A 24,565-nucleotide genomic window follows, 5' to 3' on the forward strand; every position below is an offset into this window, starting at 1 on the left:
CTTTTTCATGGGATTCATCAAGCAAGATGCTAATAGCTAGTTTATGATCAATGCTGCCCAAGAGAGGCAATCAGAGGGAGAGGCAATAAATCACAGGAGCAGGTGAGATGCTGCTGGCAACACCTCCAGCAGCAGTCACAGGGAGCTGCTTTCTCTCCAAATCCTGCCTCTGGTTCAAAGGAAAACCAGATGTTTGTTCTTCACATCAGCATCAATGTAATTTTTGCTTTGGATCCATCTCGACAGGAAAGGAAGCAAAACCATTTTTTGAGGAAATGATATTTCAACCTGGTACCCCATAAGCATAAATGGCTCTTTTCTTGCATCAAATGAAGGCCATTAACATGTTGTCTGCTGGTAGTGAGTCACCTCTTACTAAATTCCTGGTGCTCTCCAGGTGGTAAAGGCAGAGTTACTGGGAACAATTTTATGTGATTGATAGAGCTGAAATATTTTTCCCTGGAAACTATGGTTTTTTGGTGATCTGTATGATTATTTTTGTCTCTTTTCTTGTGGTTTCCAAGCCAGATACAGGTTAAATTTTCATCTAAATTATTAGCTGAGCTCATCCCCACTCTGCCATCACATACAATGGTGAGTTCTCTCTCAAAAAATAATATAAAAAACCAGAAAAACTGAGGTGGATGAGAGACATCAGCTGCAGACAGTGGAGAAGCTATGGCCTAACACCTGCTGGGATATCTCTGTAGGCTTCCAGTCACAGCAACCACCTGGTTGCTCCAAACTTTCCTTGCTCTTGGCAAGCCTAACCATTCAAGTTGATGTCATGTTTTGCCTGCTTGTTTTATTGTTGGTTAACCAGTTTTCTTTCCTTTATCTTGTATATGATGGGATCTCCGCTAGACAGAGGTAACAGTGGGGGACAGTTTTGTAGCTGGACCCTCGTGTGGTGGTGTTTTTGTTGGTGGTTTTTCCTAAAACCGTTCCTAAATCCAGCCTTGCTTTCACCGTGCCTGCGTGTGCTTGCATGGCCTGGTTTCCATGGAATAACCTCACCCACCCCTACTCTCCTCTGTATTAATTTAATTCTCCTCTGTGTGTGGTGTGGTGTGCCTCCTCCTACTGTGTCCTTAAAGTGGGTCACCAGTGTGGATTCCCTAACAGTTTTATGGATCCTTTTCAGCCTTTGGGGGTTCTGCAGATCAAAGGGACTCGGATTTTTAGCTTAGTAAGCTATTGTGAGCTGATAAATGGAAAAGAACTGGAGCAACAGGGAGATTGAGTTTGATTTCAGGCCCAGTCCTCCCTGTGAGCTCACACACACACACAGGGATTGGATAACTTTGATCAGACTTTATATTCATGTCAAATAGTCCCTTCTTGGCTCCTTTCTACAACAGAATCTAACTAAAAGGCTGTCAGTGAAATACAACAATTTCCTCTTTGAATCCTGTATTAAAGTTGGAGTTTTTTACCAATTATCTCAAAGATTTTAAGCAAAATGGCCACAGTTTTATTTATGTGTATTTCAGCAGGGCTGAACTAACAAACAAATCCCATGCAATTCCTTATCCCTCATTTGGGATGGGGAAGCACCGATCTTTGCAGAACTTTTCTGAACAGATCCAAAAGCTGGAAAAGGTCCACTGGATATGGATGGAGGTAGTAGGGGTGTGTGTGTCCATGGAATGGCTTGTTGGTGCTAAGGATACAAATCAAGCCTTCCATTTCTCTGTTTAATCTGGTGCTTTTTCCCCTCTCTTTGGGGTGTGGCTGGGGTGGATGACCAGAAGTTATCCCAGGAGAGGGAGAAGTTTGCCGACGAGGACAGCATTTTCTACGCGCTCGGAGAATGCGGACTCATTTCTTTTTCCGACTACATCTTCCTCACCACGGTCCTTTCCAGTAAGTACAGCAGGGATTTTCCCTGCAATTCCTGTTTTTCAGAAGTTTTCAGGGTTTACAAACAATAGCATGCATTTCCCTAAAAGGCTTTCTTGATTGCCTGCAACTCGAGCTGAGCAATTGCTGTTGCTTCATCTGGTTTAGCCTGAGTTTCCAGCGCTTCGGGAGGACAAGCAGATCGATGACTTCTGAAGATTTATTTCTCATTTTGAAATGTGACAAATTTTTTTTTAATGACTCACTTGACCTGCTGTTCAGATCTGTAAATGGAGACACGTTCTTGAGCCGTGTTCATGTGATATTCTTGGATTTGGATGAACACAGATCTCCAGCTTTTCACTGGTTTCACGCCTCTCCAAACTCCCTTTTCCAGCTGTATTTTCACTTTGGTGAGCTGGAGTTTGTGAGTGATGTAATCCAGTGAGGAGGGAAGTTAAGCTGTTTACATTTCAACAAGTATCATTAGATACCTTCTGTCTTTTCACCCTGCTGCACTTGACTTGCATTTGCGATGTTTCCATGATCTGCTAATCTGTTCCAGCAAAGTCGTCTGCACTTGGAGTGCCAACACTGAAAAGTTTGCTTTGCTGGCAAGAACCAGTGAAACTGAAGCCTTTGGTAATGTCAAATGGCATTTCTAGACTTTCTTCACGTGGAAGTTGAGCTCAAAACCTCATTTGCAGAGCTTCTCTGGCTGCTTGGAAGGTGCTGTGTCATAAACAGGAAAGTCAATGGCAGTTTTTCAGCCCCATTAGAAAATGTTATTGTCAGATTTAAAAAGAGAAAATTCGGCCATCTAATCCTGTAAGTATCTATTCCATGCTGAACTGATTTGTGGGATTAAAAGACTGGATTCTTCCCAGTGACCTGCAGAGCCCACTGCCGCCTGCCCGGTGCTGTTCAGGGAGTCAGCTGGATTACTCACTGATCTTTTGTCACAGCAACAGGTGCTTTATTCTCCCCTCATGTTCTTGCATGTTGTAACAGGAGACACGAGAGGCAGCTCTTCATTTACTGAGGATCTATTCCTGGGAAGCAGCAAGGTCTTGTTTGTTGTCAGGTGGACGTGGTGGGGGCAGACTTGTGTGTGACCTTCAAGTTGTGAAAACAAACAGAAAGATAAAGCTGGTTCAAGCCAGGGAATTTGTTTTATGACTTTAATCTGCTTGCTTTTTTTTTTTTTTTTTATTTGACTGAGTCTCAGAACTGGCCCTTAAGACCTTTGCTGTTCCTTTCTTACTTTCATCTGGGCTGTGCCAAAATGATCTCAGGTGTAACGAGGGCTTTTCATCTGAGCCTCCACAGATGACAATGAACTCTCAAACCTCTGGTATCACATTACTGAATGTGGTTTGGAAAACACTCTTGCCCTTGTTTTTATGGTTGTGCTGGTGGTGAACAACCCCCTAATCAAGTACACAGGGCGCAAAATTAATTTCATGTGCTTCCACAGGCAGCAGTAAGAGAAATTGTTCTTGCTTTGCTTTAACTTGTTTGTTGTGAGAATAAAAGAAAAGGAGAATCTTGTGTTGGAGGAGCAGCCAGCCTTGTTTGGGAGGCTGTGAGGGAGGGACAGGTTTTTTTTCCTCTTATTCTTGGGCTTTTGAGCATGTCCACAATTATAGGGGAGTTAGATTAATAAGGAGACAGAGCTGGCTTGGAGGAGCCATGTGAAGGGTGGGCAAGGCATGAGCTTTCAAAAAGGAAAATGAAAAATAAAAAGGGAGAAAAAAAATTTCCAGGGCTTTGAGGCTGACTTTTAGACATTTGAGGAATTTGCTAAATGATTACTAAAGATGGAGGAGTGTCTCTGGAGCTCCTGTTAAACAATGATTCCCCAGAGGAAGAGTTGGGATTTCACTTTTAAAGCATTTGCTTTTGTAAAATAAACTCCCAAGCAAACCTTGCCCTGTGGCTAAATAGAAAACTCACTGTTGCACCCCACTGATTCACTCTCTGACCAGTGAACATTGCCTTGCAGGAATCCAGTACTTCCTGATTGGGTTCTTTTCCCTAGGAAATAAATAAAATAGAATGAGGAAAGTAAATCTTAAATGTGACAGTTCAATATTGGTTTTCTCCTCGTGTTGTTTAAATAACCCAAACATTAAGGAGCTATCTGGACATGGTGGAGCTGTAGTTGCCATCATATAGATAAAACTAAATAAAAATTGGGGAAGGAAGGTGGCACATTGAGCACTAAGCAAGATAATCAGAAGGGAGAGTGGGACATTGGATCTGGGGGAGGGAGGCAGGAGGGAGAGTGATGGGGAGAGAGCCATCATGGTCTGGTTTGGCTCATTGGACTCCAAACTGATCAATGAGATCCTTGGGAAACAAGAAGCCCCGAGGGCTCATTGTGGTTGTGTTCCACCAGGCTTTGGGAAGGCTTCCCCAAACTCTTCCTTTCAGTTGTCTTTGCAGTTTGACCTGAAACTCCCTCCAGCTGAGTTCTGTGAAATGGGGAGCAAGAGGAGGAGAGAGGGCTGGAGGCTTCATTTCATGTTTGCTCTGAGGCAGCTGTTTGCACATTGCTCAGAAAATGAGTCTGTCACCGTATCTTATTTACGAGCCATTTCTCACTCCAGCACTGTCTGTTCTCATCGGTTGCCATGTTTCTGTGAAAATTTATTTTTAAAACAACTAATAAAATAGCTTTTAGCTGCTTCAGAAAGTCAGCCTTCTGTTAAAGGCAATGAGAGCTGAGGAGCCTTGAGGGAACTCCACTCTGTTGTTTCAGCTGCTCCTCGTGTTTTTGGGGCAGAGGTAGAAAGATGAGCAAATTTTGATGGAATTTCCCCTGGATCCTTAGAATATCATAGGAAAACAAAGACATGGCTTCCCTTACCAAAGAGGTTTTTGCTTTGGAACTTGCAAAACAAATGGAGGAAGGAGAAAAAGAGCTTCTCCATCGCCAGTGACTGTGGTTTCCCAGCAAATGGGGTCCATTGTCGAGGCACGCTAATTCTGCCTTCATTAACAGGTGCTGAAGAGAGCTGGGCATTAAAATAATAAATTGGTGCTGTTTCCACAGTTGGACTGTTGCTGTGTCTGGATTCAATTCTCCTGGCAGGAGGGCTAAATAACACTGGTTGAAGCCACAGTAATTAGCCTTTTGCCAGGGGTCTCAAAGCAGATCTGCAGCTCCTTCTCCCATCAGAGCAGGTAACTCTCACTTAGGATAGATTCACCTCTGTTACTTTTTTTCTGCCCTGTTTGTAGAGAATAATTTCCAAACCATCTAACTCTGGAAATGATGATCTAGCCAGATATTGAGCTCTGTGTGTGTCCCTGGGATGGAGGGACTTGTTCTCCCACACTGGGATCTCCAGGGTCTCTTTGGACCATGACTGTTCTGAATAAATTATTCCTGGCTGACAGGAAAGTCTTCAGTTACCTCACCAGTGGTGGTTTAATCCTACTGTGCCCTGTGCCACAGGGCTCATTTCCACAAGCATAAGTTGCTTTGGGTTTATAGGACTATTTTGGTTTGTTTTAGTCTTCTTCATGTTAATTTTCAGTCTTTCAAGACCCTCCATGGGTCCATCTCATCCTCACTGTTTGGAGTAGGGATGTCTTCCTACCTTTCTGAGCAGCATCTTCCAAGGAATATCCCAGCTTCCAAACACAAGCCTGTTTGATTCCTGGCAGAGAGAGAGCTCTCTGGCTTGCCATCCCACTTGTGCCATGCTTGAAGGACAGAAATGGGAATGATTTTTCACAATTGGCAGTTTGGGATGTTGCCAAGTGTTTTGAAAACTTGGAGTAGGGCATGGGAGGCTCGGTCAGCCTGCATCCTTCACCTGGTCTCCCTTTGTTCATCTCTTCATCCCTTGGATTTGTGTGGTGTGATGGGCTTGATGGATGGGATGGGGGATTCAGGGATGGGGCAGCCACAGCTTCTCTGGGCAGCCTGTGCCAGGGCCTCACCACCCTAACAGGGAGCAATTTCTCCCCTGTATCCCAAGATTACACACTTGCATTATTTCAAAGTTAATTCTCATCCTTCTTTGTGGGAAGAAAGAGTCCATTTCTCCTCTAGAACTGATGATACTATGGCTCAGTGTCTGTGCTGTGGGCTCAGTGTTTTAGCTGCCTGTTATTTACATTTCTGGGTTGATTAACATTAAAAAAAAACCCCAACTTGGTGTGATTTGGATTCATTTCCTGAAATGATGGAATAATTTGAAAGGAAAATATCTGCAACATTAAGTTTAATGTTTTTTTTCCCCTATATTTACTGCAGCTGGGGCTCAGCCATCTGTATTCTATGGATAGCTGTCTCTGCTTCAGGGCTGTGTTAATTTGGGATTGATTCACTTTCAGGATACTGTGGCCTTCTCACATCTATTTTTTTTTTTAATTTTGGGAGAAATGGAAAAGAAGCAACCATAGGATATTTAACTCCAAGTGACTGATTTTTCCCAGCTGAGTTCTTGATCTTTCTTCCCACTCTGGAGTTGCTTGGGGAGTTATTAAGCCTTGGGAGTCACGAGCTGCTTTGTGTATAAATTCCCACCAAATCACGAGATATTCCAGTGTTTTCAAAGGAATAGCCAGAAGTTTTATTTTTTTTAAGTAACATCACCACAAAATCACCTTTGGCAAAGAAATTCCCAGCTCTGTGAGAAGAGAGCAATGTGTATTCTCCAAAAGTGCATTAAAACTTCTGTTTTCCTAAAATGCAGTTCCTCTGCTGGAGGTCAGAGGGAAAGATATGCTGAGAGGTGTCTCCAAGTGTGGAATGTTGAGTTTTTGAGAAAGAGAAGATCCCAAACAAGCACAAAACTAAGGAAATGGGGCCTTTCTCATCAACAGCCTTTTAATGTCTTTCAGAGTGCATTGCTTCTGCTGAGAGTACAGGGCACTAAAGAGCAATTGAGTGCTGCAAATTGGTCCATTGAATAATTGAAAATAGTTTAAAATGGCATAATTGGCTTAAAGATGCCTAATCAACCCATCTCATTCCCGAGGGCTCTACCCTGATGGATCTGAGTGGGTTTTTTCCATGTGGTCAGTGCTGCTGCCTGTTATTTGTTTGCTGATGGAGGACACTCATCTCTCTAACATTCCTGTGTTTGGCTCCTGCTTTACTTGCTCTCTTTCTGTCCCCAGATATTTGGTTGGAACAAATGAATTAAGAAAAAATGTTAATTGCCCTTTTTACTAAATCTGGCTTAGTTGAAAAAGCGGCTTGGCATGGAGAACTGGTAGAATTACAGATCCAAAGGATCATTTCAACTGCATCTTTCCCTGTATCTCCAAGCTAGGAACTCACTGATAGTGGTGTTGGCTTCACTACCATGTTTTCACTCATGTTGGCCTAATGAAAGGGATTGGAAATAGGTGATTTCTAAGGTCCCTTCCAACCCAAATCATTCCATGCTTCCATGTTAATGATTTGGAGGATCCCCTGGAACATCTAAAGAGAGAAATAAAGCTAAAAAATTAACTGCCATTGGTTGCCATGCTCAGTTTCTGCCTCGTTGCTCAAGGGAAATCAGTTGCAACAAAACAGTCTCTATTTTTAATAAAGTCAAAAAGGATGGGGAGGAGACAGCTCACACAATCAGAGAGAGCTGGGAATGCAACAGAGCACTTGGGGAAAATCCAGAGGTGGTTTTCCCTTATCAAGACAAGCATCATGCCATATGAAAACCAAACAGTCCTTTGAATGGCTTTGGAAGCCACTGCATGAGGTTTGTTTTGTTTGCAGGGATCTTAATTAAGGAGGCAGCAGGGAAATTTAGAGACGCTGCAGTTGGGAATGGTAAAATTGGGGGGCAAAATAAAAGAGTAGGGGAAAGGCTGCATTTAGCTGGGCAATCTGGTATCTGCTGCTTTTGTGGTCTGTAAGTTTGAGGGATGTAAGTGCAGGAAGAGGAAGGGAAATGGATGTTGTGCAGGCTGAGGTAATGGGCTTGGCCGCTGTCAGGGCAACTCTTCCCACATAAATCCTGGTCAGAAGCATCACAACCGAGGGGAGAGGCAGAAATCGTCTCTCCCAGACCCCATAAATCCAATCCTGGACATCAGGGGTGTGCATCTCTAATGAAAATTCCTTCCTGAGCAGGAGTGGGATGAGCTAATTGGCTTGGGTGCCCTCTGGTTCCCCTGGCTCAGGGTCACATTGTTTGGATTGAAGTGTCATTACAGGTAATTGGAGCTGGATATGTAGATCAAAGGATGAAACTAGCCATGCCATTTATTAGCTGAAGGAATGAAGTAATTGAATTTGCCAATTTAAAGCTACCCTTCCCTGCCTTTAGAAAATACTGACCCTGCAGATCGTTGATGCTGAACTGCTCATTTAAATTTTGGAGGTGTTGTTCTCCTCTGGGGCTTTGATACACTGCTCATGGAAATGTGTGTTTAGAGATTGAAAAGGAGAGAAATGGCCATTGTGAGGAACAAGCGACTATTTTACTCTGTTCACTGTGTGTCTGCACAAATGGTATTATATATTTCCTTTAAAAAGGTGGGAAAAAAAGCCCAACCTGTGACAGTTTTTCACAAGGAGTAACAGATTTTCCAGTCTTTAAATAAACATCAATATACTCTGGTAGAGAAAATGGGATAAGAAATAGGTGTTGATTGCTCTTTTTGTAGAACCTTGTAACTAGATGAGAGTTTTGTCTGTTCCTCCTCTTCCTCATAGAGGAAGCACCATTTCCATAGTGCCAGATTTTGGGGCTAATAAGAAGAAACTGCTCCAGACTTTCATTCAGTGCTTGCAATTAAAATGAATGAAATTGCATGTGTTACTGAACTATTAAGGGGGCAGTTGGAAGCTTGTTGCTCTTCAAGAAAATGGGAAATTAATCACTGGAGACGCTGGATGGATACAGAGGAGGCTTAATCCCTTAAATTTGATGTATCATTGGAGAGATTAGGAAGGTGGTGCTGGGAACTGGCTGTCCCCAGGTCAATTAACACTGAGTTAAAGAGGGACAGCGAGTGAAGGTCTCCCGCTCCCAGCAGGCAGGAGGGATGTGGGTGGAAGGGGGGATGACCCACCACGTGCTGCTGGCCCTGGCTGTGGTCACAGATGTTGCTCCTGCACGTGGTGTCTGGAATTCCAAGCCCGAGTAATTGGCAGGGGAAATTGGAAATGCAGGGATGATAAGGGCAGGACCACGTGTGCTGCGTATATCAAGCAGGTAGTGACAGGCTGTCCCTGCCATCAGCCCCAATGCCCTTAATTCATCTATTTTGGGCACAAAGTGGTTGGGAAAAGGGGTCTCATTAGCCTGTCTGCTCAATCTTTTCCTGATAAAGTGGTAATCGTTATTGCAGCAAGGGGAAAACACAATGTGAAAGTTTTGAGCTGGAGCTGTAACAAACATCCAAAATCCAGTTCAGTTAATTAATTTCTTTTTCTCTGAGTGATTCCTCTTTGTCTCCCCTCTCCCATCCCCATCTGGGAACACCCTTCCCACAGGAGGGTGGATGCAAAAACTCATTACTCTTGGAGCATCCACAGGAAATATTAAGAGCTGTTTGCACAGATGAGGTTAAAGAGGGGTGAACCTCACCAGTGATCTGTGTTAGATTTGGGTGGGAAATGAAAAAAGGAGCTAGGTTTTAACTGATCATTTGAAATGACAGCCCTAGCATTAGTTATAGCCTAGAGGATTCCCTAGAAATCCCAGCAAACACCACAAATCCTGTAGGAGGTGTGTATTTGAAAGTAGCAGAGCATGATAAATCCTGATATATTAACTTAATTTGGGAAAAAATTGTGGCGCGGCGTTGTAGCTTCAAACAGCGATGGGTTACAGAGCCCAAAATGGAAATGTACTGAAATTCTGTGGTGGGATGCAGGGAAAAGGAGCATGGTTGGCTGGGAAAGGGATGCTTTTGCAGTTCTGACTAAATAAACCGTGACAGCACAGACTAAATGCAGTGAAAAATAAGGTACAGCGGCGTCTCAGCTCATGAGCTCCAGCCCACATCTTATCTCAGTGTCATGACTGGGCTGAGACAGGGTGGTCATGATTTATTTAAATTTGTACAGGGAGGCAAGAGCTGAGAACTGCCCAGATTCCAGGTCTGCTCCTCACCCATGGGAAGCACAGAGAGTGCAGTGCCTGAGGAACATCCTCTGGTGTTCGACTGCATGGAACAGGCTGGAGCTTTTTGCTGCATCATTTTCTGTTAGTTGTCATTAGAAATATCAGATGGCATCTTCCTTTCCAGCTTTTCCCACCTGTAAATAAATCTTTCAGATTTATAAAATCTGTAAATAAATAAATTTTTCAGAAATATCTCTTCCTCACAATTCCTTGTCAAGACTATTGGTAAAAGCAGCACCATGAAGCCCTTAGCTAGAGGTTCCTAAGAGCCGCATTTCCTTATTAGAATTGAAGGAATTAGGCAAAATTGCTTTTGGATAAAGTCATTCAGAACTTGTGCCCTTTTTTTACTGAGCTTTTGTATCTTTGCTGACTGTTTTTTGTGTTTTGTTGGGTTTTTCATACAGCTCCCCAGAGGAATTTTGAAATTGCCTTTAAGATGTTCGATCTGAACGGTGACGGCGAGGTGGACATGGAAGAGTTTGAGCAGGCAAGTTGAACAATCAGTGCTGTGGCATCTTAGCCATAAGCACAGCATTCTTCTCTGATGTTACTGCCTTTTGTATTTGTGCTTAGTGCTGGTTTGCACCTTTTCCTTCTGTGCTCTGCTGTGTTGCTTCAGTGCCTGCTGTTTGTTTTTAAACTGGATATTTCAAGAGAAAATTTTTCATTCAACCAGCAGTACAAACTCAGGTTTCCTGTGACATTTTCACCAACATTCAAGGCCTGGCTGGGTGGGCCTTGGAGAAGCCTGGTCTTGGAGGATGTGTCCCTGCCTGTGGCAAGGGGTGGAACTGGATGAGCTCTAAGGTCCCTCCCAACCCAAACCATTTTATGATTCTGTAACATTTCCATACAAAAAGTCACCTTCAAGGTAGACAAAGAACTTTTTTCACTCCACTGATAAAGTGGGATTTTGATCCTACTGCCTTCACAGCTTCTACTGCATTCTTTAATTTTGTCTTTAGAGAATAGCCAAGGTAAGTCTGCTTCAGAGGAGAATTTATCCACTTACTCCAGTGTAATCCAAAAACGTGTTATTGAGAGCATATTTTCATTAGTCCTCTACTTCTTACAAGGCTTCATCAACAGGGACTTTGCTGCAGGTTTTTTAATGAGTTTAGCCTTCATGTCTGGTACTGGTGAGCTCTTCCTATAAGCTGTGATTTATGGTTATGTCCTAGTGAGAATAGATTGAAGGCTTGAGGTGTCAGTGGGGAAAAGATTTGCCCTCCCCAGGCAGAAGAGTGTGATTTTTCTTGCCTCTTTCTAGCCTTAAGATATTGGGAACTTACAAAACACCCTGAAATCACATCCTGAATCACCTGTGTGTGCTATTCATAAAAGGAAATTCAAATCCATTTACAAAGTGCTACCCAAGAACAAAGCAGCCCTGGAGAATCCAGGGAGAGATTCTTACTCATCAGTTGGCTCAATGAGTAATTAACTGCAGAAGAGTCTCTACAAGGTCATGCTTGGGGCACTTGCTATAAATGGGAAGAACTACTGGCAAAGGAGGTCTGTTGAATTGCCCTCCCTTTCTAATCTTTTGCTGTCATCCTCCTTAAATTATTACCTGTGGGTATGATGAGCTTGCTCCAGAGCCATGGAATATAACTGGGTAAGTGCAGGGTTTTGGATGCACACTTTGGACTATGAGGAGACTTGAGTGTGTTCATCTGCAGTCTGATATCACTTCACTTGACAGCTTGAAATGTAAACCTGGGGTTTTGTTCGTGTCCCTTCCTTTCCCCAAGGAAAAATTGCTGTTCTTCCTTCTGTCTGCACAGTGCATGGACATAGCCCTCCACTGCAGCTGTGTCACCATATTGAACAGTCCAAAAGGTGATTTATGGTAATTGTAATGTTCTAGAATGAAATCAGTTATGGAGATAGATGAATTTAAGAAAAGCAGAGAAAGATTAACCTCCTACTAAAAATGCGGTGATACCAAGGTGCTAACACAGACGTCATGTTTGGCTTTTTTATTAGAGCCAAGTAAAGTGAAAAAGGAACATTTCTACAGGATAAATGTTTCCTAATCACTATGAAGATGAGGGTACAAAATTGATTTAAATCATTTCAAATCGTCCAGTAGGCCAGGGGAAGTTACACATGCACTAAGTCACATAAACCTCCTTAGGAAGGGGAAGGTATTTTTGTTAAGCTGGTTACACATGTCACTGCCTGTATAGAAAAGAATAAAGTTCCTGGTTAGTATCAGAGTATTTGGGTGAAGGCTCATCCTCCAGAGCCTGAGAGTCAGAGGATGAAGGAGCTGTTTTGGAAAGTGAGAAGTTACCTGTGAAGATACTGATTTGCTGCAAGAACAAACACAGCTGCAGTGGGAGGCACATATATCTCATTATGCAAACACATAACGTTCCAAACAATTGTTTGTAAGATAAATCCTCTTTTTCACTCCTTGTGGAAATGCCTAGGGGAGATCATGAAGGATGGCAGGGTTTGCAGCCTTATCCTGTAAATCTCACCTGGCAGGAGCAGCTGGAACTGGCCCTCTCAGGGGTTTAAAAAAGCAACATCATTTTGGGGAGAATGGGTTGAAAAAGAGGAGTAAGAAAAGGACCATCATGGAAGCATCATTCCATTCCTGCTGGCTGTGAGCACTTGGGAATGAACTTCCTACTCCTCTCTCACACCTTGTCTTTGGAGGCAGCCAACAGCAGGTCCTTCTTCTTAACTGATGTTTGAAAACCTCATCAGGAAGGAAAATTAATTCAGTAATTTAGCTGATATGTGACTAAGTTGGAGGCTTTAAATACGTAATAAAAAAATATTGAATTTCTTCAGGCCTTGTAAAGAGTTTTAGGTTTTTTTATCCAGTTGAGGCATCTGGCTAGTGCTCAGTCCTGAATATAGTGGTGCCTGCATCAGTGTTGCCTTCAATCCTTCATCCTTTGCCATGTAAATTGTTAGTTTACTCCTTTATTTTTAAAGAAAAGCTAGCTGTAAAATAGAAAGCTCGCAGACAGTGTTACTGGTGATTTCTCTTCAAGTCTTTAACTATTTTAATTGATTTTTTTTCCCCCCCTCATCTGGTACAAAAGATGAAACATCACAAACACTTAGGCAATGTGGTGGTTTCACATTGATTGACATTTGGGGAAGAAGTAAGAAAATACGAACCAAAAACCAGTGGAGCATCTCAGAGCTCCATGTCCTTGTGCAGTTGATGAGCTGTGGATTAGGGTAGCTCCTTGCAGTGGTGCCTGCCTTTCTGGGCATTAAAAGGATTACTCAAAACAGGGACTGGTGAAATCATTTTGGCTCCAGTGCCCACAGTTGGATTTTCAACCTGTCTGACACTTGTTATATATGGGAGAGGAAAAGAGAGCCATAGGATTCCATATAAATTACACCCAGGAGAAGCTGCTCTGTGGAGCAGTCTGCAGAGTGGTAAACACTCACATAGAAACAGGGGCAGTTTTCCAAGCTGGCCATAAAATGCCTTGCTTCAGACAGTTTATAAATATTTGTCTCCAAACTTTGCTGCATGCAGAGCTCACAGTTAACAGTGTAGCACAAAGCAAACTAAAGAATTGCTATTTACAGGGAAAAAAATCAGAATTTCTGAACAGTTTGGATTGGAAGGGATCTTAAAGATCATCTCATTCCAACCTCCCTGCCATGGGCAGGGACACCTTCCACTATCCCAGGTTGCTCCAGATTCTGTCCAGCTTGTCCTTGAACATTTCCAGGGATGGGGCAGCCACAGCTTCTCTGGGCAGCCTCTGCCATGGCCTCACACCCACACAGAGAAGAATTTCCTCTTAATACCTAGTCTAAAGCTCCTCTCTTTCAGTGTAAAGTCATTACCCTTGTAAATAGTCTTTCCATGTTTCTTGCAGGCTCTCTTCAGGCACTGGAAGGCCACAATTAGGTCGCCCCACATCCTTCCTCACATCAGAGTGGCCAAAAAGCCTCAAAACCTCTTTTCTGTGCTATTTTCCTCTTGATTTTCTCCTCAACTTGATTTTCCTCGTGGAAGAACAGCCAGCAGTCTCTGGTTGGGATGCAGAGTTTCCAGCAAGGTGAACCCAGCAGCAACAGCACGCCTTTTTCCTCTAGAGCATCTCCTTTGGGGCTGCTCCAGCACTCACTCTCTCATTAGGAAAAAATTGAACACCCTGAATACCACAATAATGAAGTTCTGGCATCTTTGTGACAGCTGGAGCTCTTGGCAGCTGCTTTTCTTCTTCCCTTCCAACTTTTGTCGGCAGAGGGAAGAGGCTGATGGCAAAGCAGTGGTGTTTACTGGAGCTTTGGGAAGCCTGGGTTGTCAGGTGGCTTTTTTCCCCTCCTTTTTCAGACTTGTCCTTAATATGAATCCTTTTGCTGCCTTGTTGGAAGAGATCAGTTACTACACAGAGAATAAGCCTGGCTTCTCATATCCCAGCAATAATCACTCAGATGCACTTGGAGAGTTCAGTGACATACTTGAGGATGGAGAGAGGAGATGGCTGCATTTGGCTTGGCTGCCCCCCTAAATTTGCACAGAACCCTTAAAATAACACACTCTCAGATTTTCAGGCTGTCACATCTTTCAAGGTCAACCTTTTGGCATCTTTTATGGGCTAGGGAAGTTCTTTTGAAGAGCCTTTTGTGCTGGGTGGCACAGCCCCAGGGATGGAGGAACTTCCAGCTGTGACAGAGACAAGGAGAGGGTGCCCTTGGGTTGAAAACCCCAGGATTTGTGCACGGGTGGGCAGAAATGTGCTGTGAGCTCACAAGGATGGGCATTAAAGGAGTTGAAGCTCTGAAACGTCTGAAGAGTTTTTTCTTCCCCACAATTGCTGCAGTTTTCTCACCTCCTGGGATTTTGCTGGGAAGGAGCTGCTCTGCTGACCAGGGGTAGGATCAGCACTAGAATGTTTGTCTGCAAACTGGCTGAATTGTTTCCTAAAAGTCATTTTAAGCTCTTGATTCTCTTCTTTCTTTAAGTAGCCTGAAAAAACCAAAGCCTGAGAGGCTGTGGACTCATCCTTGGAGGTGCTCAAGGCCAGGTTGGATAGGGCTTGGAGCAGCCTGGCCTATTGGAAAGTGTCCCTGCCCATGGAAGGGTTTTGGAACTAGATGGTCTTTAAGGTCACTTCCAGCCCGAATTATTCTGTGATTCTCTTAAATTCAGCCAAATTTTTGAATTGCTGTGTCTTCTGAGAATTATTTTAGGAGGAAAAGAAAGGAAGGTGAGCTGAGTGTGGAGTACTTCATGCTAGCACCTGACTGGTATGGTTTTGATTGTGACATCCTCCCTGTGATTTTTTATTTTAGGTGCAGAGCATCATCCGTTCCCAAACCAGCATGGGCATGCGCCACCGGGACCGCTCCACCACCGGCAACACCCTCAAAACCGGCTTCAACTCCGCCCTCACCACCTACTTCTTCGGGGCTGATCTGAAGGGAAAGCTGACCATCTCCCACTTCCTGGACTTCCAGCGCAAGCTGCAGCACGATATTCTGAAGCTTGAGGTTTGGGGTGGTTTTTTTTGTACGGGGGAGGGCAGTGCAGCAGGGATTGTGCTGCAGAGTGGGGCTTTTGGAGGAGGAGTAAGAGCCTGGGAAGGGTACAGAGGGAATTTCTGCAGCTGTGACTTGCAGATCCAACCTGTTAAATTCCTGATGAGCATTTCAGTGTTTAAGGAACATCTCCAGCATTTGTTGGGGGCTGCTCTTGTGGAGTTGGAGCAGCAGCTGGCACATCCTGGGTGTGTGTCCCTCCAAAAGCCTGACTGTTGCCTTGGCACTGCTGATGGAGATGATTGAGGTGATTAAAGGGAAAAACAACAGAGGCTGTGAGTGACCTGTTGCTACCTTGCTGAGGAAAGTTGGTCTCAGTCCTAATCAGTGAGCTGGGCCCTAAAAGGCCAGGATTTATAACATTCCCAAAACTCTTCATCTCTGCTTTTGTCCTCACTTTTTCTGTTTGCTTCATTATTCTGTTTCTGTTGGGAAATGTTCAAGGCTTGTTTGAATCCTCCTAAATAAGTGGTCTCTATTATGTGACCTCTGTTGTTCACTCCTGGATGTTTTATAAGAAATGTTGTCCCTCTCTTCTGAATTAACCTCCTCTTTAATTTGCATTACCCTGAGTTTTAACAGCAGCTCCCAGCCTCCTGCTCCTAGTCACATAACCTAAATTTAAGCATCACCCTTCAAAATTTGGGTCTTTTGTATAAAATCAGTACAAGGAGAGCAACAGGGGACTTGTTGGTCAGTCTCAGCTCCCAGGCAGAGCTGACTCAGTTGGAAATGGTGCCCATCACTGCAAAGCCAGGCTTTTATTTGCATTGGAAATCAGGATTAGTGCACAAGAAGATGCCCCCCAGCCTATTCAACAGTATTCAGAGCTCTGTCACTTCAGTCTGGTGTATTATTGCTCACATGCTCAGGTTGTGTGATCAGCATTTTATTAAGTTCTTATCAAGTCAGTCATTGCAATTTGAAACTGAATTTATCCCCTTTTTTATTTGGAATTTACAAATCCAAGTAAGAAACTGACACGAGGACTGATTATTTTATTTTTGTGAAGGCAATTGTCCAGTTCACTGCCTTCATCTCATGGCCATTAAAGCAGGTGTTGTGGCCCTGCCTTTGCAGGGGGAGGGAGTAGGCTGCTTGAATACAATGTTTTTTGTGAACTGAGACAGTTCCTCAGTGCCTCTGCAAATTGAAAGGAGTAAAATACTTTTTAAGGTGAAGAAACATCAGCTGTAACTTGAATGTAAAGGCAAAAGAAGCAGAGATTATTCTATATGCCCTGATTTTCCACTGCCATATTCACTCCAGGGGTGGGCACTGAAGTATTCCTGACCCTCTGCTCCCTCCACGGGTCCCCACTTCCCTCATTAAGAAGCAATGGCGATTTTTTTTTTTTTTCAGTTTCATGGTACTTGTTCTTCTTTTCCTGCTGTCACAATTTTATTTTTGATTATTCCAGTCAATTGTGCATCTTCCTGGCTAATAGTAGCTGCTTGTCTAACAGGTTATTTATAACTGGGGACAATAAAAGATATTTATGTCTGGATAAGTTACCAAATATCATAAAAGCATCATTACTGACTCCCTACCAGCACCCTTGAGCACAGCACCAGGCTGTGCTTAGCATTCCTGATACTCATTTCCACTGAAACACTGATGGTTCTGTTCTGCCAAACTTAACTTTTCCCTGAGTTCATGCTACTAAAGCCCTGATTTTCCTGTTCATAGCTCACATTGATTTAGGCAAAACAGGCCTATTTCTGTCCTCAGCATGGCTTCCCTCCACTTCAGCTTTTATCTCTTTTGACATGATCTCCCACCTTTTCTCCTTGCTTCACATTCGATGTGTTTGTTCACAGTTAAGGAGCTTTTCACACCAGTGTCTGGTGGGTTTGTGTTGTTCTTTTCCCAGGGAGTGCCCTAATGAACTCAGCATGCTAATTCAGAGATGAGATGTCTCTTGAGAAGAGAAGGGTTTACCCTGGCCCATGTAAATCAGGAAAATGTGAGAAGTGATGCCCAGCTGAACTCTTGTTCCCTCATCTACTCATCCTTTGCTGGCTCAGGAAAACTGGAGCATGGTCTGAAGCTGGGATGTTGATTTGAAACCCAGTTTCTGTTCATGTTCAGAGCTCTGGGGAAGTCCTTGGGGAAGTGCAGGTCTGAAGAATCTCCTGGGGCTGGTGCAGCCCCCAGGTGACCTGGAGCTTTTGTTCTCAAACTGGGCTGCTGGCTTTGTCTCTTCCAAAATAAAAAAGCTACTTTATGAAAGACCTTGGTCTTAAAGCTCTTTTTCCTTCAGCTCAGGATTCAGGCATTGCTGCAGTTCATACTAGAGCTCTTTTCTGCTGACTGAAGGTGGAACAATAGTTTCTGACCATCTGAACCCACTTTATCTTTCCTCTCACTGATTCTTGTTCATTTTTTTAAAAATCAAAATATCCGTTCATATTTCTTGCTAAGATTCAGCAGAAACTCTCACAGAGGAATTAACTCAGACAAAGCCCTGAACATTTCAATGTTCCTTATGGCTGAAGTGCTGACAGCAGGTTTAAATAACCATGGCCTGGTGTTTTCTTCTTCTCTTCTGCTTTTTTTTTACTTTCTTTTTGAATGTGTTTTCCATCACTTTATGGAGACTCAGCAGTCAACTCAGTTGCAGGAAGGGAAGGATGAGGAAAATAACCACAGCCAGAGGTAAAAGCGAAGCTTTTAACACCTTATTTCAGCCTTTTGGGTTTTGGCTACTTGGAGAAATCTGTGGTCAGTTTTTTGGGTTATGGGGTGGCTCTGCTTAGCTAAGGCTGAGCTACAGGAAACAGCCCAGCAAATGGCAAGCTCCTAGAACCAGAAATCCTTTTTTCTTGTGGCTTACCTCAACAAACAGTGACAAGTTTGTCTGGACAGGCTCTGCAGCCCTCACGTGTCCCCTTGGGACAGGTGGTGTTGGGCTCACTCTTTGGTTTTTGAGTGGAAGATCTCTGTGAGTCTGGAAGATGAATAGAACTTGACATCATCATTTATGTTATTTCACCTTGTAAATGCCTGTCACAGATATTCCTGTGTCCTTGGTGGACCAAAAGGATTCCCAGCCAGCCTGTGGGGCTCTTCCAGCCTAAATCTTTTTACGATTCTGGAGGCGCATGTGGAAGAGATGAGTGAGCCCTTTGTTCTCTGTGTCTGTCACTCCTGCAAGGCAACCCAAAACCTGCTGATAGCACTGATTTAGTCTCCATATTTTTCCTCTTACCCAAGGATTCAGGATGCCCCAATGTGTCCCTCCCAAGAAAAAGGTGTTCCAAGGAAAGTAAAATGGGATTCTGTAAGATTGTGGCAAAGGTACGAGACACCATTGCTGTCATCTGAAAAATTCCGTATTTTCTGTGTCTGTTCTGTGACAGGTGATGGGGGAGCAACTTCTTTATCCTGGAAATTCCTGATTTCATGGCCAGTGCCAATACAGTTACTGTCTGGTTTGGATTTTATGGAGAAGGGGTGATGGATGCACTTCCATCTGCATTTCTCATTAGAAAGTCCTAGATCCTTTGGGATATCAGCCCTGTCTCAACAAGTACTGTGGTTTCAGAAGGCATTTCTGATGCTGCTCAGTTGGGTTTTAGGGTAATAACTTAAATCTGTTAGTGCCTTTCTGAGTCCCAGTATTGCAATAGTTAGTATCCAAGTAATCCTGTAGCAGGTATTAAAAACTGCTCTGTTGTTACAAGCCTACTCAAGATTTTTTGGGATTCTGCCTTGTTTTTATGTAGGCTGGCACAGCAATACAGGTTTTCAGTGATTTGTTAACACAGGCAACAAAGCTTGCAGTAATGAGGCATATATCTTTGTTTCTTCTGCAGTCATTTAGGGGAAAATGAGTAACTTAAGTAAATTGGTTTGAGGAGCCTGAAATAATGAAGTGTGATGGTGTCAGATTGGCTGAGCTTTGCAAGGAGAGGCCCAAAATTCGGACTTTTTAGAGGTCAGTTTGCTGTTGAACTTATACAAGACATTTTTATTTGATTTTAAGTCACCTTTGTGACGATCTCTATCATGATGAGCTGTGTTGTCTCTCAAAGTTGTCCTTTACCTGCTGATCCTTTCACTTCAACCTCACCACTGACCCAGTCCCTGTGGAAACAATGATTGGGAATGTCATGTTTTCCCTTTTTCCTTATGAATTCTGCCTTTTCAGCAATCCTGTAAAGGGTTCTGTGTACTTACATAGTTTTGTCAGTTCTACACCTAGTTCTGTATCTGTATCCTCTATATCTGGAACTCCTGCTTTAGTTCCAGATTTTCTTTCTCTTCCTTCACGCGATGTTTACATCTGAAAAGGCAAACCAGCACTAGTGGAATTGCCTCTTCAGTAGGGCAGTTAATGACAGGTACAAAAGTTGTTTGTGTTCTTTGTTAGTGATTTCCTGATCTGGCTACAGGGGAAGGAGAGGAGGATGGGCTGATGGCTAAATACGTATGTGACATGTCCAGTTAAAAGTGGGATCATCCAACCACTGTGAATAGTTTCACATCAGGGAGCTCTGTAGTTAAGGAGGCACAGTCCATCATACACATATGTAATCTGGGAATTTCTAGGCAGGCAGTGGAAGTGATTTGGACAGCTCATCCTGGTTTTAGCAGCATTCAGAGCTGGCAGCCTGCTTTTGTCGTGGCATGTGAGTAGAAAGGGTCACGTGGAGCTTTCAGGTTGACTGCACTGTCTCAGGTTTGGGGAAAAGCTGGCATTCAGTTCTTGTCCAGTGTCAGCCAAAGACTTGGGAAGAATTCAGAGTGGAACTTCAGTATGGAAAAAAAAAATAAACCTGAGGATAGGGATAAGTAATGAGGCCATGGCATGTGCAGCTTAAAGGAAAGACAGGAGGGAGATATAACTGTCTCACTAAACACGAGGAGTCACCACAGAGGAGTCTGAGGCAAGTCATTTTCATCAATCAGGAACAGCAGAGCAGGTAATGAAATGCCTAAGTGTGCACCAGGGAAAGTTTAGTTGAAATCCAAGGCAGGTTGAATTCCAGTCCCTTTTTCCATTAAGCAGGGGGAATGCTGGTGGGTGGGGGGGTTTGCTGTCACCGGTGAGCTACCGAAAGTTGGTCTTTGTGCCTCAGTCAGAAGGTGCCATAAATGCTGTTCCTGGCTGATTCCAAGTCTAAATGAGGAAACTTGTGCCAGAGAAATCAAACCCTCCCAATGCCTCACTCTGAAAGGTAGAGGAAGAATCCGTGGGGTGGTCTGGGGGGGCCTCAGGATTATAGGAGCATATTTAGCAACTGTGTGTCCGCTGTAAAATCACAGAATGCCCTGAGCTGGAAGGGACCCAGAAGGATCATGGAGTCCATCTCCTGGCCCTGCTCAGGACACCCCAACAATCCCACCCTGTACCTGAGAGCATTATCCAAACACTTCTGGAGCTCTGGCAGCCTCAGGGCCGTGCCCATTCCTTGGCAGCCTGTTCAATGCCTGTCCCCACCTCTGGGGGAAGAACCTTTTCCCAATATCCAGCCTAAACTTCTCCTGACTCAACTTCAGGCCGTTCCCTTGGGTCCTGTCACTGGTGACCAAAATACCCAGTTGGTCCAGGAGTGTGCCAGTGAGGCTGGCATGGTGTGGCAGCACATGTGCTGCAGCTGCTTGTGAGCATGGCTGGGACAGGCTGGAACGGGGCAACCACTTGGTGAGAAAACACCCGCTGCTGCCTTGCCTGTATTTGAACCAGGTGACTTCAGTGTGGTTGATGCAGTGGCTCTGCAGGGGAAGCCGTGGAGGATTTTATTGGAATTTCTATTTATTGCATCATTAGCAGCAGTGGAAGGCTTTACTCTGTACCAACAGGCTCCTTTGGTTTATGAAGGGTGTGTAAATCCACTGCCGAGCTCCCGCAGTGCAGCAGAGCCTTCTGCCGGACCCCTGCAAATAAAACCCCAGGAGTGCCATTTGGGTTCATTACCTTGCCAAAGGAGTGTGTGGAGGTTTGTATCAGAGTCCATGAATTAGGAAATATCAGCTATTTAGCATAGATGCTCTCGTTTATGTGTGCACAACCAAATTAGCCAACAGCCAGGGAGCAGCAAAAGCTGGTGGGCAAGAGGCTGGGGATGTCTGTGTGAACGTGTTCTTGTAGCAGGTACTTGGCTTCTGCCTCCTCCTTCTGCTGCATCAACAAACACCTCTGTCCTCTTGCTTATTCTCCCCTTTCAGGCTCTGAATTCAGAGCTGTTCTGCACCTCCACACTGTTGGTGACTGAGGCAGGGACATCCGAGTCAAGATCAGAAGCCAGTTTTATTGAGTATACAAGGCGTTTATATAGGGTTTTACTTGTATGGCACTTACATAAGGTTCTATTTTTGGTAACAATTTCCCGTTGGTTGTACATTCTTCATGGCAGCAGTTACCTGGTATCAAAGTTTCACAACATATCTCTTGGTCACTTCTGCCCCAGGGAGTAGTTATTTGTGTCTGTCTCTCCCATGGTTTCTGTTTGATTAGGCCTAAGATACAAGGCTCCTTCATCAGTTTCATTGTGCTCTCTGTTTTATTCCCACACATTACTGGCTGTGCTTCAGCCCTGACTTTGCTTCTGCTGATGCAGGAAGAATGTGGAAGCAGGGCCCTTTCCCCTGCTAGGCTGAATTAAACTCCTGCAAACTTATTCTTTTTGGGGAATTGAGCACCAAGGTCAAGCAGAAAACAATGTGAACTCTTAACAGGCAGTGAGAGAGCTGTATTTCTTAATAAAACCGTTTACAGCATCCCCATGGAGGCTTAGATATTGGTATTTTTCAGAGTAATGGCTTCACTCAGGTGCTTGCAGCTCCGCTGTCCTGTGTGGAGGGTTGGGAGTTTGTTCTGCTTCTGAACTTTCCTCTTATTCAGGGAGCGTGCAGGATGGAAAAACTGCTCTGTTCCATGGTACCAGGAGCATTGTTAAGGGCAGGGATGGCAGTAACAGAGCCAGGTCTGAAGAGCAGACACAGAAGGAGATGGCTCAGCTCTTCCCCCTCTCCATCCCTTTAATTTATCAGACGTGTTCTTTTTCATGTCCTTTTAGCATTACTGATTCCTTTTCTGTAGGATTCCTTCCTGTCATTCCCTCACTGCACAGAGTGTGGACCTGCTCAGAGCCTGCAGGAAGATATTTTCATTCGTGGGCTGGAGTTCAGGTGCAGCCATCTTTACATAACCCTTTTTTAAATCACTCGTTAAAGTGGAACAAGTGGCTGGTGATGGGAATGAATTTTCCCCCTTGCAGGCAGCAGTGGCTTGCCAAGGTCAATGAAATCTCCAAAGCTTCTCTCCAACATCAGGTCTGCTGGGATTGCACTGCTGCTGACAGATGGACATTTTTAACCTGGCTGCTACATATTCACTTAGGCAGAGGGGAAGAAAGTGTGAACAAGGGAGAGTGTTTGGAAGATTGGATTTTTCTCATGTGAAAATAGCTCCGATTTCTTTATTAATTTTTAAGGTAAAGAGAAGCGATGCTGCAGGCTGGGTTTGGCATTTCTTCCTTTCCATTTTCATTCCTCCTGCTGTTAGCAGCTCTGAACATCTTCAGAGCTGTGTCTTTGAGTGGGCTTTACCAAATAATGCAGTAATTACACCTGGGGGCTCTTTGTAGGCTGTGTCCAGAGCACACTGAGCTTCATCTTGCAAAACCCAACACTTTAGGTCTGTGTCCACAGAAGAAACCCTTCAGCATAATTATCCCTTCCTTCAAAAAGAAATTAGTATTTTAAATCTTCAATCTCCCCAAACAAAAAGCCTTTAGAAACTTTTGCCTTTCTTTTTTTTTTCTGGCAGTAATTTGGTGTCTGTGCAAACACTTCAGCTTATTCACAAATACATTGAATTCTTTTGGATGGACGAGGTTGCTGAGATTTAGGGAGATATATAGTGTTTTCCCCTTTCTTTTTCTTCCTGTCATAGTTGTATATGCAACTTGATGAGAGATCCTGGCAGCCTCCTTCTCCAGAACAGTAAACAGAGCCAGTGCTGCAGTAGTTTGCAGATAAATAATGTATTACAGCCTGTCAAAGAAAGCTTTGAGCAAATATTACTTTAAAGGGTCATATATTATGAATCTGAATATTACCCTACAAATCATTATTTCCCAGACCCTTTTGATTCCTTATTATGCACAGAGCAGCTCTGGAAACAGGTCACCTTTTTAAACTACCCCTAAACCTGATAGAATTAGTATTAGCAATATTTCTTCCATGGATGTTTATTTTAACTTGAAGAAAGAAGCTCAAAAATCATTCCTCAACACTTCTCTCCCCATCCAAAAGTCCTTGAAGATGTATTTCTCTTTGCTATCTCAATTAGGAATGTGGCACACATACATTTATTTATTTAAGATCCTTGCTTTGAGATTGTAGGGAATACATCATCTGTTGGATTTGTTTTTAGGGGAAATCTTCCTAGAAATTTAAGAGCCTGCTAAAATACAGCTGGATATTTAGCTAATATGAGTGTTTGAAGAGGATAGGAAGTATATCCTTTTGGCATTGCTTTAGGAAAAATCTGAGCTGTGTTTTCATCCTCCTGTTACAACTGGGTGTTTCTCTCCTGCACCGATGGGATTTGGTGGATCCTAAATGCTGTCTGTGCCAAGTGCTTGGAGGTTATTTTAGCCATTTTCCTCTTCAGCAAACAAAGCAAGAGACACAAGCCACCAGTGTGTGTCCAGCCCAAAAATGCCAGCTTAGGAAGGAGGGGTATAATCTGCAGGCATAATTTATCCCACTTTTCCATGGGAGGTTTTGACATCCACTCATGGTTGTCTGGTGATGCTGAGCCCTCTCTGAGGGTTTTGGTGTCCCCTCCCCAGTTGCAGAGCTGGGGTTGCTCTCTTGGGCCCAGCTGGGTCTGGTGACAGCAATCACAGAATACTGCTCCTCATTTTTTAAGCAGTTTTTTAAATTCCCATTCTCTGGCTGGAGAGGATTTTAGCGCTGGAGTTTTAGGTAGAATCTTCTCCTGTTAATACTATTGATTATGACAGATTTATTGAGGAGGAAGGAGAGAATCAGCTGGGAAGAGAAACCTTTTCCTGAGAAGTGTGTGGTACCCAAACTTGGCCTTTTTCTGAGGCCACTGGAGCTGCTTC

The 24,565-nt window shown here is 43.7% G+C and overlaps 1 protein-coding gene across 4 annotated transcripts in view; it reads left to right on the forward strand.

Moving 5' to 3' along the window:
- The window catches only part of MICU1 (mitochondrial calcium uptake 1), an 84,386-nt gene that overhangs the window by 43,872 nt on the left and 15,949 nt on the right, over window positions 1-24,565 (forward strand). For 3 of the 4 annotated variants that reach the window (XM_088059336.1, XM_088059335.1, XM_088059334.1), the window contains 4 exons: window positions 529-594; window positions 1,752-1,866; window positions 10,349-10,431; window positions 15,234-15,431. In XM_088059336.1, the coding sequence (XP_087915462.1) occupies window positions 529-594; window positions 1,752-1,866; window positions 10,349-10,431; window positions 15,234-15,431 (462 nt within the window). The remainder of the gene's footprint in view (window positions 1-528; window positions 595-1,751; window positions 1,867-10,348; window positions 10,432-15,233; window positions 15,432-24,565) is intronic. The other variant, XM_005533110.3, reaches the window with a different exon arrangement.

Source organism: Pseudopodoces humilis, chromosome 9 (genome assembly GCF_049639895.1).
Source record: "Pseudopodoces humilis isolate 2021_Gansu_Grassland_sample_001 chromosome 9, ASM4963989v1, whole genome shotgun sequence".
NCBI lineage: Eukaryota > Metazoa > Chordata > Aves > Passeriformes > Paridae > Pseudopodoces > Pseudopodoces humilis.